The sequence below is a fragment of the Heliangelus exortis genome, chromosome 3, assembly GCF_036169615.1.
Source record: "Heliangelus exortis chromosome 3, bHelExo1.hap1, whole genome shotgun sequence".
NCBI classification, from domain to species: Eukaryota; Metazoa; Chordata; class Aves; order Apodiformes; family Trochilidae; genus Heliangelus; species Heliangelus exortis.
Genome location: NC_092424.1, coordinates 66,466,263 through 66,482,221, shown reverse-complemented (window position 1 = coordinate 66,482,221; position 15,959 = coordinate 66,466,263). Strand labels below are relative to the sequence as shown.

The 15,959-nt window shown below is 40.9% G+C and overlaps 1 protein-coding gene across 3 annotated transcripts in view; it reads left to right on the top strand.

Moving 5' to 3' along the window:
* DSE (dermatan sulfate epimerase) overlaps nt 1–15,959 on the top strand; it is a 39,082-nt gene continuing 23,123 nt past the window's right edge. Inside the window, exons 1-3 of one of the 3 annotated variants that reach the window (XM_071741103.1) lie at nt 1–148; nt 858–927; nt 11,892–12,360. In XM_071741103.1, the coding sequence (XP_071597204.1) occupies nt 11,945–12,360 (416 nt within the window). In that variant the 5' untranslated portion in view covers nt 1–148; nt 858–927; nt 11,892–11,944. Of the gene's footprint in view, nt 149–857; nt 928–5,602; nt 5,721–11,891; nt 12,361–15,959 lie in introns of those variants that run through there. The other 2 variants (XM_071741102.1, XM_071741104.1) reach the window with 2 other exon arrangements.

Below are 15,959 nucleotides of genomic sequence, written 5' to 3'. Positions count from 1 at the left end.
GGTGGGGAGGGAAGGGGGGAGTCACTTTCTTCCTGACTTAAAAACCGCCCCCCCGCTCCGTCCCTCGGGGCTGCTGAGGAGAAACTTTCGGGCCGGGTCTACGCCGAGCCGAGCCGAGCCAAGCCGCGCCAGGCAGGGGCCGCCGGCGGTGAGTGCCCGTGCGGTGCGGGGCAGCGCTCCGTCCCGTCCCGTCCCGTCCCGTCCCGTCCCGTCTCGCCTCATCCCGTCCCGTCCCGTCCCGTCCCGTCCCGTCCCGTCCCGTCCCGTCCCGCTCCGCTCCGCTCCGCTCCGCTCCGCTCCGCTCCGCTCCGCTCCGCTCCGCTCCGCTCCTCCGAGGGGCTGCCCCCGCCCCTCCTGCCCGCGGCGGGCCCTGGGGCGGCTGGCGGCGGGGCGGGCCCTGGGAGCGCCCCTACCCCCGAGCGGGGCTGGGGACGCCGTTTGCGGGCGGGCTCGGGAAGGGAGAGGTCGGACACAGAGCTCCCCTCGTCCTGTCCCATCCCCCTGCCCGCCCCCGCCACATGCATCCCCATCCCCAGGGCGGGCTCGGGGCAGCCCTCGGCGTCAGCGGGCACCAGGTGGCGGCCGGAGCCCCGCAGGGCCGGGTAGCAGCGGCCCGGTCGAGCCCGTGCGGGAGCGGGGAGAGGGCGTCCCGCGGGGCGGGGGCTTTTGCGGGCCGTCTCCGGCGGGACGGTGGGGGTGAGGACACCCGCAGCCTCCCGGGGGTGCTGGGAATCTGGCAGGATGGACTCGGCTTGTGCGGGGGGTGGGGTTGGTGTGTGCGGGGAGGCACAGCTCATTCTGTGTTAAGCTTTACTTCTGGGCGCCGTGCGTAACCGCTTGCTGCTCTTCTACCGTAGCACCGGTGTCTCCAGAGCCTCCGAGCCTTTTGCTAACGAGTTAAGCCTCCCCAAGATGCGCGTGTGAAAGGTAAGCGGCAGCATCCCTGCCTTCTTGCACCTGGGGAAGCTGAGAGACAGGAAAAGAGCGCGTTGCCCCATGTAACTTCCTGCCACTTTTTTGTTGTTGTAAAAGTCGTGAGTGACCTGGGACCACAATCGTTCGATGAGGAAGCTCGGTCTCCTCAGCCCCAGGGCGACAAGTTGCAGATCGTTTAGCTAGTGTTGCATGAGATCTCTGCGTCATCACTTGATGCATCGCATGCCAGTTCTTCAAATGCAGTTCGGTATGAATGAAAGTAGCCTTCCTCTGCTCCTCTGTCATTCCATCTCGAAACAACAAAAAGCTGCGACATTTTCCTGAATTTTCAGCTGGAGTCGCTCTTTGTTGGACATAAGCAATGCCAATATAAGATAATTTCTCATCTAAACTGTGTTGCTACTAGGAAGGTTTGGACCAGATGATCCTTAAGTTCCCTTCCAATTTGGCATTCCATGATTCTATGAAATGGATACAATTGTGAATGAAATACAGGAAATATTGCTCAACTTACTTGGAGATTTTTGGTCACCCTAAGAAGATCAATTGCAATTTAAATAACACTGAAGTTTTAATGTAGTATAAACAAAGACAAAGAAAATCTCGGCTAAATATTGCCACATTGTGTTTATCATGCCAACAATTATTATAATTCATTGCAGTATTTCAAAAAAGAAACAATGCAGCTGAAGGGCAGCAGTGGGAATCAATAATTCAGATGCTGTTTATTACTCTGAAAGACTCTTGCTGGGTAGCCTCAGGCAAGTCACTCCACCTCTCCATAGCTCTGTTTCCTTCCTCATAAAACAGATAAATGTGCTTGCTTGCTTCACAGGAGTGTTGATAAGTTTAATTAATTCATTTGTTTCAGAACTACTTGGAGATCCTTGGGTGCTTTTTTCTACTGAAGCGCTAAATATTATTTCAACTATGAGTTCTTTTACTGTATTACGTTGCTTATATGTGTTTTTCAGTGACTTAAATTAGCTAAGTTTTCAGTGGAAGTCAACAAAGTAGAAGTTCTGGACTGGGATTTTCTTGATCATCTGTAAACTTCTCTAGGATGTGTAATCAAAATACACTGTATTTTACTAGGGCAGAACTACTCGTGCTTTAACAAAATGTCATTTTCTTTTCTTATTAAACAAAAAAGATCTTTTGTTGTTTTGTTGAAGTATTAGGATACTTTGCATAATTTTGAATTGCCACTGGAAAAATTATGTGCTGTTATTTAATACAAGAGCAAGATAATGAGAATAGTTTGTAAGCATGTCTATATCCTCTAGTGTGGAGGCAGACCTCAAAAGACACTTGGTGCTGGTTTTCCACCACATATTCATATGCAGTCTCTTTTAAAAAAACTGTTCTTAATTCATAGAGATTATATATTGCAAAGAAAGAAATATATGAACTGAAAAAATTTATTACCTGTGGTAGAAGAGATATATTTTGGTTGCCTAGGCAAGCTCAATTTTTAATAGAGTTTATATTAGTTATTCCAACTAGATAGTCTGTAAACAAATATCTGGGTATATTTATTATTTCCTCTGGAGAAGAAAATATATGTAATTATCTGCATAATTGTTAAGATGTATTTTCTATAGGTAGCATACAATTACAAGTAAAAAGGAGTATCTGAAAGCTACTTCTAGTGTGACATCTTGGTTTTGGTACTTGCTTATCAGGTCTGAATGTACCATTTCTTTTCCTCAACTACAATAACGACAAGCACATAAGCTTCTTCAAAAGTGAGTTAAAATAAAGCCTACATCAGTGGTGATAGAAGTCATTCCCATCACCAGGCAGCTCTTGGGATGTGAATCATGAATGCAGTGAGTTTATACTCTGGTGCAGAAATGGTGGCATCTGTTAGTACCCAGCAGTCTGAGCAGTGAAAGCTAGAGTTAAATGAGTCCGTAAAACTGAAGTGTTCCTTCTCTCAGAAGTGATTGTATTTAGCTAAAACTGAGTTACATTCTTAGGCTTGAGTGTGGAAACTTGCACATCTGGTACCCACAACATACTCTAGAAAAAAAGCAGAAAAAAGCTTAGTAACTATTGCCATTGTTCCTGGATATTTTGAAAGAAATAAAGACCATTTCCCCCATGTTTTTCTGAAGGGATTAAAAAGATAAAGAAAGAAACAACCTTCTGTAACCATTGTCTCCTAGTTTAGACTTGGTAATTCAAGTGTCTGGTGAGTGAAAGCAACTATTACTTTTGCTTAGCAAGTTGTATTTAATTGGTAAATATGGTATCTCAGCAGCAACTTTGTCTTGGCTGTTTATGCCTTCTTTACTGTCTCCATTCAGCTGAAGTAAATCAAAGAGCTTAGTTACAGTATTGTAGTCCCCTAGAAAGCTGTTAACCCACAGTGTCAAATTATGTCCAAGACTGTAGCCACATGCTTATAGACTGTAAGAGGGCAGAAAGCCCTTCCTTTGAGCTACTTCCTTTAAAATGAGTAAGCCCTGTACAGATGTCTCTTAGCCCAGCTAAGCTTCCTTGCTACATCTGTATTTCTGTTTTTCCACTTGCTTGCACAGCAGGAGCCAGCACCGGTGTTGTCAGAGCATGCAGTGGGTTGTAGGGACCTTGCTAAGTTGACTTAAGCAGGTGTTGTATCTCAGTATTAAAATATAATTTTAACGTAAGAGTTCTTTCACCACAATTGCCCTGTTTTATGTTTTGTCGTGTTTTGTTTTTTGGTTTTTTTTTTAATTTTTTATCAGAAATATTTAAAATGTTGAGTATTTGATGTCAGCCTGGTATACCTTCTTAAGTCAGATGGCTGCCTAGAGGTTTCAAATTATTTCCAGACGTTGTTTGAAAACATTTTTGTGGATGACATGTCATTTTAAAGCCTTTTAATCAGACCCTTGTTAACATGCATCACATGTTAACTGTGCCTGTGCGACTCAAGGTCAAAAATGAGATTGTATAACTCTAAATTTCATAATTAACCTGTAATCTTATCATTATGTTGATGCCTACACACGCAAATTGGTCATGCCAGTTGTGAACAGCTAAATTATGCAGGACTAATGTAGCCTTCTGACTGCATCTGTATTTAAGGTTTTTGTCCATGCAAATTTTTATTGTCACTTTTTACCAAGGATACCCTGGGCAGCAGTGAAAACAGTAGTAATAACCCCCAAAGAACTACAGCACAATACATTTTATTGTATCTTCAATTTTGTACCTTGAAAAAAATTAACTACATCCAGGTACATATTGTATCTCTGGATGGATGGGAAGGTAAACCGTATGTTATACACAAATATACATATATATAAACCATAGATAATAAGCAGCCCAGGTAACAACAGAATTATACCAATAATAATGAACAGCATATTGATCTGCAGTGAAGTGTGACTACTGAGTAGAGTGGTGCAATTTAGGTCTACAAAAACAGAGTCATTTATCCTGCAGCAAGTAAGAGTAGTTCTTCTATGTGAATACACATTTGAGGTCTGCATACACGCATCTTTAGATGATACGTGGATAACATAAAAGCAAATGTTGGTTACAATTGCTTGGATTGAATTCTTTTTAGGTTTATAAATTGACTTTCCTGGTGCTCCTGCATGCTGCCACAATACTTGAATAAAAATAAAACTTTAATATAGTTTTGTATGTAGGCTCAAGTTATAAAGAGGATATAGAAATATAACTAAAATGAGTTTTGATCCCATAGCAACTGAAGGATGTGATGTGCTTTAGAATTCCTGCTTTTTAATATGATGTCCTGTGGAAATGCTTTACAAATTAAACTATTTGGTATGAAGCCTGTAGATAAATGCAGATGTACAGGGAGTGAGAACTGGTTTTGTAAAACTCCAGCTGGAGTATTTAATTTCTTTCCAACATCTTGGATGCAACTGAATGAGGGACAATTAGAACAACAAGCAGGAAAGAGTAAAACTGTTAATGATGCATAGTAGAGATGAATTAGAAGCCAGGAATTAAAGCATTTACATTTGTCATTTATGTGTTGGAACACATTTACCATTCACAAGGGGAATATTTATAAGTATTTTGAAGAGTAAAGGTCAAGGCTAATGCAGAAATATTAGTTGAAAAAGAGGGTAGAAATGAAATTCAGAAATTGAAACACTAGTTCAGTATCAGAAGTTTGGTGTAGTTGGCCTCCTTAAAGGTGAGGGAAGCTCCATGGCATGTAACAGCCAGAGTGGGCTAGATAAGGCACAAGGAGGAATTCTGTTTTGACAGCAGTATCATCAGCTTTCCCCCTTCACGTGGATCATTAATTTTTTTTTCCTGTCATTTATTTGCACCTCCTGGGCATTGCAGTCACCCTCTGAAGGTTTTCCAGATCTTCCTCTTCACCGCGGTTGTGCCGCTCAGTTTGCACAGAGCCCGCGCTCCCGCTGACCTCAGATAATCTCTGCCTTTGCTCACTTCCTCTTGCCAGGCACAGTCACACTTCTGGGCTGAAGGCTGCTGCAGGCAGAGGAAGCCCCAGGCCTGGTTTCTGATACCCAGCACCAAAGGGTTCACAGCCTTAAGAGACCCCCTGCGTGGGTCTACGTGCATGGGCGAGTGCTTTCTTAGCAGCTGCTGCACAAGTATCGTTTCACCACCAGAATTGCTACAGGTGCTTCTGCTCCCTGTTTCTGCAGTGTCTGTGACTAGTCATGGTCCTGGGCCCCAAAAGTGCCCTACCTGCAGGAAGAATAGGATAGATGGATGAGGGGTGTGATTGACTTCTGGGACATTAATGGAGTGGAGAGATGTAGCTGATGTATCCTTCTGGCCTGGTATGTAAATTCTCAACCTGTTTTCCATTACTGTTAGCGTCTGTGAAAACATTTCTGCAAAAAATAACTATCTTTTAAAAAATATCAAAATGTCCTTTTAAAAGTACTTCAGCTCAGGATAAAATGCTGGTGAGAAAGGAAATCTTTCTGTGGTAGCTTATAGTTTTATGCCTTTGATGGTAAAAATGATTGAGCTTTCCTTCACTGAATGTGGATGGCTCAACAAGCATGTCTGTACTGGTTGGGAATGAACCCCTTCAGGATTAAAATTACTTTCTTACTCACTCTGTAGAGTGAAGTAGAGAATAAAAGATCTCAGTAAAGGTTAGGAATAGTAATGTTAGTGCAATCAAAAAAATTATTGAGCAGACATTTATACAGTAGGATAAATTATAAAATAGAAAAAAATTCCAAATTCCCAGATTATGGTTGGGGCATGCAGACAATTTAAATCTTGGCTTTGCTTGCAGCAGAAAAAAGGTTATGCATTCAGTGTATCTCTGGCTCTGTATGCTGTGTTAATTTATTTATGCAGTGGTAGAATAGTCAAATGAACTTTTAAATGAAAGATTTAAACTGATAAAGCTTCCATCACAGATACCTTATACATCCTACTGTGTAGTTATAAAAATAACTTTTCAGTTGCAGCCCTATCTGTAGCATGGTGGAGAATTAATGCAACCCTCAGTTCTCCCAGAATGGTGGTCTCACACGGCTGTGTATGGCTCTAAATAGATCCATTAAGTTTTGTTCATAGATCAAAGGACAGACACAAGTTTAAATATTGACTGTTGACATGATGTCATACACTGATAATTCCTATAGGAACTGGTTCTTTCTGGTTGCCTTTATGATTTTCATAGCACAGCTGTTATTCAGGCAAGTTGATTCAAAGGTTCTTTCAAGGTATGTGGGATCACTTCACAGCAAGTGCAGTACTAACACCTGGGTACCTGAGCTGTACTTTACTTTACTGTAGATTTAATTCTGAATTATATTTGGGATTTCAGTATTTAAAAGCTTCAAAATGTTTTTGACATTATATAATTGCAATGTAGCAATATTTCTCATTAAAAAAAATCAGAGGAAGAAATGCAGTAATGTCCCCTGGTGGTTAAGGTCATAATAGGTATTTTTCAAGTTGCAAGCAGTGATTTTTACATGTTTCCAGAATTTTTATTGGAGAGACAGATGGTCACTGTTTTTCTTATCTGACTGACAAAAAGGGCAGTGGAGGAAGGACTCCCAGCTGCTGTTATCTTGGGACATGAGAATTTCCTGCACGTTGTCCAGTCCTGCTGCTTTGAGAGGGACTCAGCAGTACTACATGTTGATGTGGTAACTATACAGCTTGGTCAGTAGATTTATTGTGATTGTTATAGTAAAAAGATAAGTTCATACTTTTCTTGGTCCCACTCTGCTTGCTGCCTAATTTTCCTGCATCAGATACATTTCTGTAAATCAGTAGGAACTGACTCATACAGGCAAAACATATGGGAATTAGTCTTCATTGACCTTTTCACCTCTCTGTTTTTTGTGGACTTACCCTGCATTATTCAGTCCCTAAATGTCATTGGATTTGGTCAGAAGACTCAATTGCTCTCCCTTTTTTAAATACATTTGCAAAATATTTAGATCAGTGGTAAAACTGACATTGCTGGGCAAATAACTCTTCAGCTGATGTAAGCATCATGATTTTAAATCAACTGTTCCAAACTGATTAGTTCAGTTTAGAGATTCTGCTCCTTTATCAGCAACAAAGTAATTTGCAATGTGTATGAAAAGCTTTGCTAATGATTTGAGGTATTTGGACAGAGAGCCAAGGAAGAGTACTTACAAAACATGGCTTTTCTCCCCTGTTAGATGATATCAGTATGGCAGCAGCTGTTGGTGGTGGTTGACCATTTCTTGTTAAAATATCTTTGACTGTCTTACCTGTTTTACTATTGGGCACTAAACTTGGTTATTTTATTTTAGTGCTGGTACTTTTGAATGTCTCAACACAGTGATCATATAATGCAATTCATGATGGGACTAGAGTGACACTGTTGTTCAACATGAAATTGACAGAATTACCATTCTATTTTTGTAGTGGTCCACAGGGAGACTGAAGAGTAGCTGTTTTGGCTAAGGGTACTCACAGTGCTGTCCTTTCCTCACCCCTCTCCACTCTCCTTCTTCCACTGCTGGAATGGCATTTCCATGCACAAGTGGAACAGGGCCTTTCTTTTCCTTTAAATAGTTTATCAAACTAAGTGTACTTGGTGAGTTTATCTCTATAGATTAATGTCCAGTTCAGTTACTGGCATCAATTTTACAAAATGGTTTGTTGGTTTTGTTTTTTTTTTACTGCAGTTGAACATTTACTCATTGAGGCTGATAGGGAGAACTGCAATAGTTATGATTTAGTCTGTTTTTTTCAGGCATTAATTGATGTGCTTAACTGTTTGTTTCTGTTTACAGTGGAGTGGAAATCATGGCAAATGCTCTTTCAATCTAGGAATAAGTGATAGACTTTTCAGACAACATTGCACATTAGCATTTACTTACATAAGCATCCTTCACTCTCGTTTTGATTTTTAATACTTTATCATGTCCTGGTTTCCAAACTGAATAATACCTCTCTAGTTTTCATAAAAGTTTGAGTTACTTAGCAACGTTTTTCTTGGAAAATGTGGATGGTTATAATACAATGTAATATGACAGTAAGAAAATTTTTTAACTTTAAAAACTGGTATTGTGAGTGCAATTTAAGTGATCAGAAAGCCCAAGCTCCTGTTCTTTTGAGTCCTTTGTATAAAACAAACTTGTAGCAGTTTCATTTAGAACTAGGAAGTTAGAGCTTATGCAGCCAGTTATCTATGCATGTCTGGTTCCAGCTAAGCTGTACAGATAATCGAGGTTTGTATGTATGTTTTCAAACTGTGCTATGTGCTTCTTTAGCTTTCAGTATGCAAGTAAGTTAACTAAGGAAACATCAAGTTATAGTTAACACAGTTGAATAGGCATTTGGCTTCAGTGTTGGGGTTTTTTGGTTTTTTTTTTGGCTTGTTTATAAATATATATATATATATATGTGTATATATATATATACAGAGGTACATATATAACATTGTAATGAATTTTTAATAGCCCCTAAATATTAAATTTTTTGGTCACGTTTTTCTGCTGAAGGTGCCTTGATTCTTTTTCAAGTGGTTTTATCTTTATTAACCAGTTTAGAAACAAAGCAGCTGCTGGTCTGAGGGATGGTGATCATGCCCATTAGCCCTATGGAGCCACCTGGACCAGTCAATGAAGTGTGTGGTCAGGTCTAGTCCTAGTCAGCAAGGTGTCTGATGGTGTGCATGGTTGAAGGCAGTTCTGCCATCTGAAGTCCCTGCAGGGCTGGTTGGTATCCAGAACCATCCTGTTTGTATTTCCTTACTATCTAGGTGATAGTAATTCAAATCCATGCGTTTATTCTATTTGAAGCTTTGTGATTGTTTTCATTATTACTTTTTCTTGTCCCGCTTTTACATCATGGCATCATGGATGAGCAAATGTGGAACATTTTGTCTCTCTCATCACTCTCTGTAGCACAGTTTGAGCCATAGCCATAGCCATAACATCCTGGGGCCTCATAGTGGTGATTCTCTCCATCTGGTTGTGGCTGGTTGCCTCCATGAGGTTTGCATGGAAAGGAAAGTGAGGTCCTCTCTTGCTGCCTCCTCCCATCCATCAGTCACAGCAGGCTGAGCCCTGCAAGGTTGTGGGACAGTCTGCATTGTCTTCCTATCATAAGAAGGGTGTCAGTGTGGTTTAGCCAAGGATAACTTTAGGATAACTTTGTAGATCTGCTTTTGTCACTCCCTATTCACTGTCTTCCAGATCTGGACTCTGAGTATGTTGGCTGTGAATATAATATAGATTGGTTTTCCAGTTATGCAGTCATTAGTGTGAACAGTGTGGTATGGTGCCTGCTTCTCATGTACAAAGTTAAAAAAGGGTTTACCTTCTCTATTAATGCACACGTGGATGAGGGGAGAGAATGAAGGGGGTTATTGAATTCTTACAATACCAACTATGAATTTCAGAGAGCAATGGATGTTGTTTGTGATGGTGACATGCTGGGAAATGTGTGTCCAGATTTACAAAGGAGGAGTTCTGCCAAACCTTACAGTATGTTCCCTAATCTCTGGTCAGAAAGACACTAATTCAGGGAACTCTTAAAATGATCCCTAAATTTATATATATGCCTTATTCTTACAGTAATTTTTAAATTTTTTTCAGATTCTTTTCTTTTTTTAGGTTCTTTTCTCTGCCCCCATCTCAAAAGGGTCATAGAGGCTTTTTAAAAATACCAACTGTGGTGTCCTTTTTTTTAATTATGAAAAAGCAGTTCTGTCCAACAGTTAAAAAATTATATAGTGTTTCAAGTATAATGGTCTTACCTCCTTCCTTTAAAAATATACGGCTATATAGTTTGTATGGTTTCCTTATATTTAGATGAGAATATGAGCAGACTTAAGTATGCTTAGATAAACTACAGTGCATGTTTCTTTAAAGGTGTGTATGTAGTGAGAGACTTAGTAGATATTGTGAAAGTATTACCAAGTAAACCACCCTAAGATCTGCGTATTGTGTCCTATAATGACTGGTTTACATCCAAAAAAGGGCAAAGCATACTTGCAAAATACATTAAAATACTACCGAAACACCATCTTCTTTTACACTCTGCTAAAGCAATTATTCTATGTGCTTTAATATATAAACTTAGTTACAGAGTGCAGGTTCTTTTTACCCTAGGCAGGAATGAACAAGGAAAGATGTTTACTTCTTGGCCAAAGATGCTTGCTCCCAGATTAATTTTAAAAGCTGAACACAAGCACGTAGAGGGTCCAGTAACCCAATCTATGGCACCCAATCTATGAAGGCTGTCTCATTGTCTATGCGCGTATCAATGCCATTGTTAAATCAGGGTGTAGGTCTGTTAAAAAATGTTTCAGATGCCTGAGTTTCAGTTTAGAAAATATTAATACCTATAGTTAGGGAGCTGTGGGAAGAAATAAAAGGTGGCTTTGTATTTCAGCTTCTTATGTGTTTTATGACTGAAGCCTATGGAATGGGTTTTCCATGGAAAAAAAAATTCATATTTGATTTTAGGTTTTCTTTCCTTCTGTCTCTCTCCTTTTAATAATTGAATACTACTGTTCATTATTTACATAAAACTGTCCCTCTTGGGTTTGCTTTCTGTAACCTTTCCCCTCACAAGAATTCTAGGAATTTGCTGGCTTTCCTCGGGGGGATCCTGGCCGTGTTTTATCTGAGACTTCAGGCTAAAGCGTTGGTAATTTTTACGATGTAACTTACTATGTTTAAATACTTGCATTTAACCTCTGGACAGATTGGCTATTTGAGCACATTTTCTGAAGTCATGTATGTAGGAAAATATGTGCTTTAATTCAACATTCAGCCTTCTTGGTAGCTGGCAGTACATTTCCACATGCAAAATGGAGAGGCCCTTAAAAAAAAAAAAAAAAAAAAAAGCAAAAACTCAAAAGGCAGGGTATTTCAGCTGTTCTTCAAAGGGTCTGCCACTTTCTCTTTTTTCTTTCTGTCTTGGTGTTAGTTTTTTATTGTACTGGTTTTTTTCTCTTTTGAAAATGAGGACGTGTCAGCACCGGAGGCCTCGAGCAGCGCAGTATAAAATGACCCCAGCACAAACCTCCAGCATTCCTCATCCTTCCTTTTCCAGCTGCTAACATCAGCCAAGGCAGCACGCAGGCCTGGCTGCCGCCAGCACAAGCTCCTTGACTCTCCCCTTTCCTCCTCCCTCCCTTCCTTCTCCTCTTGCCAGTACCGTCAGCGCTACTCCTTATGAAGCCTCCTTGCAATTATTTGAAATCTCGAGTACAAGAGCTGTCAGTGTGCTACGCCTTGGGTCAGCTGCTGGAGGCAAAGATGTGGGAGGGAGGGGCCTTCTTCAGAGTGTACAGTTTTTTCCTTAGGATGAATTGCTCAGTGTGCATTTTATCTGAAGTATTCGTACAGAAAATATTTGAAAGCCACCTGGATGATATGTGGGTTTCTTTAAATCTAGGTGGACTCGTGTTTCCTAGAGAGCATCCTGAATTGCAGTGTCTCACAGATTCGTTTTCTAACTCGCTCTTTTGCATCTATCTGCTGTAGGATATTTCAAAGATGGTTTGGCTGCCACTGAGACTTGGAGATCTGATGCCACGATGAGGACTCACACACGGGGTGCCCCAAGTGTGTTTTTCATACACGCGGTTTGCTTTGCCTTCGCCTGCGGCGCCGGGGAGGACCCGAACGTGATGGTTCCCTTTGTCAGTGCCAACTACGACAGCTACCCCATGATCTACTTCTCCAAAGGAGATGTGGAGGCTCTACGTCTCCAGGCTGCTACCACGCACCGGCACATTGCAGCTCGTCTGATGGAGGCAGTGCAAACAATGCTGTCGAATCCCCTGGAGTACCTTCCTCCCTGGGACCCGAAGGAGTTCGGCGCTCGGTGGAATGAAATTTATGGCAACAACCTTGGGGCCTTGGCAATGTTCTGTGTGCTCTACCCTGAGAACATCGAGGCCATCAACATGGCGAAGGATTACATGGAGAGGATGGCAGCTCAGCCTAGTTGGTAGATTTTTGTCTTTTTTTTTTTTTTAAGTTGTTCCTACTGCATAAATTGCTTTCAGTTGGAGGAGTGAGTGCATGAGTGAATTTCTTGAGTTATTTCAGTTGTTTTAATGTTCACTTTAATAGTGACTCACTTGCTTAATGCTTTTATGCTCCTCTGGACCAGCAGTACTACACAGATTTTCACCTTTACTAGACTTACCCTGTTGCAAATTAATGCTGAAAGAAGGAGTGTGGCCCTTTGTTCACCAACCTAACCCCTGTGAAGAAAAAAAAAAATAAAAAAAAAATCCAAACCTGTCTCCAATCAGAAGCCAGGGTTTTATATCTGATTTGTGGTGAGAAGTACTGAAAGTGTTATTTTTTTAATATCCTTTTTCTTTTTTCCTGACTTATACAATTTCTTTTGGCTAATTCTTCCTTAGGAATAATTCAGGAAATGGGGACCTATGAGAAAGCTATAATTTAGTGTAGGTAAAAGGGACTCTGAGCTTCTGCAGCCAAGTGACTTCTGAATGATTTAACATCTGAGCTTCAGTTCACACTTCCAGCTCTGCTTTGCTGTGTGGTTCTTGGACCTCTCCTTAAGACATACTATAGTGTGATAAAAGCAGTTGTCCATCTGATTACTGTAACTGGGTAACTGGCAGTTTGATGACCCCTACTGATTTAACTTCACCTGCATATAAGGTGTCACACAGAAGTTACTCAGCCCCCACAGTGTCACAGTGTTCTGTGGGGACAGAAGTTAGTCTTCTCACTGTGTGGGTGAGTCTAGAAATTCGGACCCTGAAGTCCTTTTCAATAGCCTCCAGCAGCAGTCGCCCTGCTCAGTTCATCTTGCTGACTGTGCCCCAGGGGTTGCTGCCACAATGGGGAGGTCTGAGGATGGACAGTGGTCTTTTACAGGACAGTAGCTTCTGCCAAGGGCAATGAGATGGAGCTGAGATGGAGCACCAGTCCCCTCACTGGCAGTCGCTGTCCTCCATGGCAGCAGAAGCTCAGCAGAAGTCTTGAGTCAGGTTTAAGTCAAGACAAGAGGAAGCATTAGCTCTTCAAACAGTATTAATTGTTCCAACTACTATTCCCTACTAGTCTTCCCTACTAGTTGGTTAAGACCAACTAGTAGCATCCTATAAATGTCACCCATCCATGGACTGTCACTGGAAGTAAGCTGGATTTGAGCTAGCATAACTTGGGATCCATATCCTGCTGAGAGCCATGACTTAACAGGCATTACAGTATTGGGGTCCTCTTATACCAGGTATTGAAGTGGTGAATGCCACCAAGTCACAGGAGCTAGAACAAAAGAAGTAGCAAGAGAGAGAAGGGACACACTGGGCCCAAGTAGCTTTGCATATCATGAAAAAGAGCACACAAGAGAGTTGGGAAAAATAGTGGCATAGCAGGACGGTGATTATTTCCAAAATCTTCCACAGAAGCATAGCAATACAAACCTTCAGCCTTACCTTCAGAGGCAGCCTGAAGGAAGATCTTTCTCTTGGTATGGTGGCAGCAGAACACATCTGTAAAGAGGGGTATCCAAGGATGTGAAACCATCTCCAACAAGACCTACAGGCTTGCTCCAAATTCAACATCTTCATCTGAATTTCATTGTTTGCTGTCTTTTTAACTTGCTTTGGGTAAACACATTGTTATGTGGCCATCTGTTTTACTGGAGTAAGAAAGAGGTGCAAGTGATTTTTTAAATAATGGCCATTACTTGTCTCTGTCTTCCTCATTTTCCTGCATTTCATTCGCTGTCTCAGTAACCTCATTTCAATTTCTTGTATCTTGTGATTACTGTCCTGGAATAATTGTTGTTCCTCTGTTCATTACCACAATGCCTTCTTTTGTCCCAGGTGACCAGATACCAATCAGAACTGAGCAGATATCCTATTTCCACTTGGGTTTGATAATATTTACTTCCCCAAAACTACCATTTTTCTCAAGCAAGTATCTTGCATCACCTTAGTGAAAAATGCTTTTCTCATCTTTCTCTTCTGATGTAGCTATGTCCAGCAAACAATTCCTACTTAATTAAGGTTCTCTGCTTTGCAAGGCAATTGTGTACAGTGCATTCAGTAAGGGAGTCGAGGGGGAAATCAGGAATATCAGTAATAGGGCTGGGCTAAGCTACCCTTTGTGTAACCTCCAACCTCCAAGTGAACAGCCTTCCAAATGCTGCCACAGAAACATGAATCTGGTTTACAATTTTTGTTTTTACCCTGGGAACTATGTCTTCCTCAGTGAGGGCAGTAATACAGAACCCTCTCCCTTTTCCAACAATTATTTTCCTAGATTTCACGTTGGAATGTAACATACCTAAGGCATGTACTGCTCTCTGGCTTTGCTCAAGTAGGTCAGCAGGTTCAGAAGGTGAAAGAGTTGACAGACAGATTACCTAGATCTGTTTTTCCTCGATGAGAAAGTGCCACCACAACATATTATTGCACACACTTCTTCACTTAGAACAAGACTAAGAGAGCAAACATGGCAAAATAGAAGAATTGTTGCCTGGTCACTACTTGCAGGCATTTAGATTTTATGCAATCTGAAGCAATGCCTAAGACTGTACATTAACTGTTCTGGCAATATCACGGTAATGAAATTATTTAAAACAAACAAACAAAAAAGTTGTTTAGTCTCTTTAGGCATGTTTAGTTTCCCTCAGACTTTGGGGTAAATCTAATTCTGGGTGGTACAGTATGAATGTTATCCTTATTAAATTATTGAGGTTACACATGTTCTGCTTAGGAGGGTGGAAGGAAGGAACAGGTTTGATGCTGCTCAAGTTTGGAGCCTTGAATATTAGGACACTCATTTGCTTATGTCATCAGTAAAGAGGGCTTATCCAGAGGCATCAGTGAGATAAGTGAATCAGAGGAAGTTTTCTCTCCCTACACTTCTATAATGTAGGTGCCTAAACTGTTAGATAAATTGCCCCTAAAATGTCTTTATCACTGACAGATTCATCAACATGTAGTGGAAAGTTAAATCTGGCTGTTACATAGATTCCTTGCTGGAAGTTTTATTCTTTCAAGAGTCTGGGTTTCATTTGACTTCTGCTGATGTGGCATTGACTCTAAAATAAAAAAAGACAGCTGCAGTTGGATGAGTTTCCTGTAATTTTCGTGGAGATATTAAATAAAGTTTAAGCCTTATCAGAAAACTAGTGTATTTTGGTAATGCATGCAGTAGCTTGATAAGATAAATAGTTTAAAATGTCATTTGTATGAGCATGTCAGGAGACGAGGAGACTGACATTTTAAATTTCATCTTTACATTACTGAGAATCCTCAGTAAACAAAAATAGGGTTCAGAATTATGAGGTAGTCTAGTGATATTTGATACACACATGGAAGGGGCATGTAACTAAGAACTTTTGTCTTTACCCATCAATTACCACATAGTCATTTGGTATCATGTAATGAAGTACACTCTAAATTGAACTCCCATTCATATAGGCTAGCAGAGCTGGAGCTGTTTGTCATAACAACTGGTGTTGATAGGCATGCTGCTCATAACAGAGCATCCGTAATTGCTACATCCTGGAGTAGGATTACATTTTTAAAATAAACAGAAGAGCAATAGCTAATA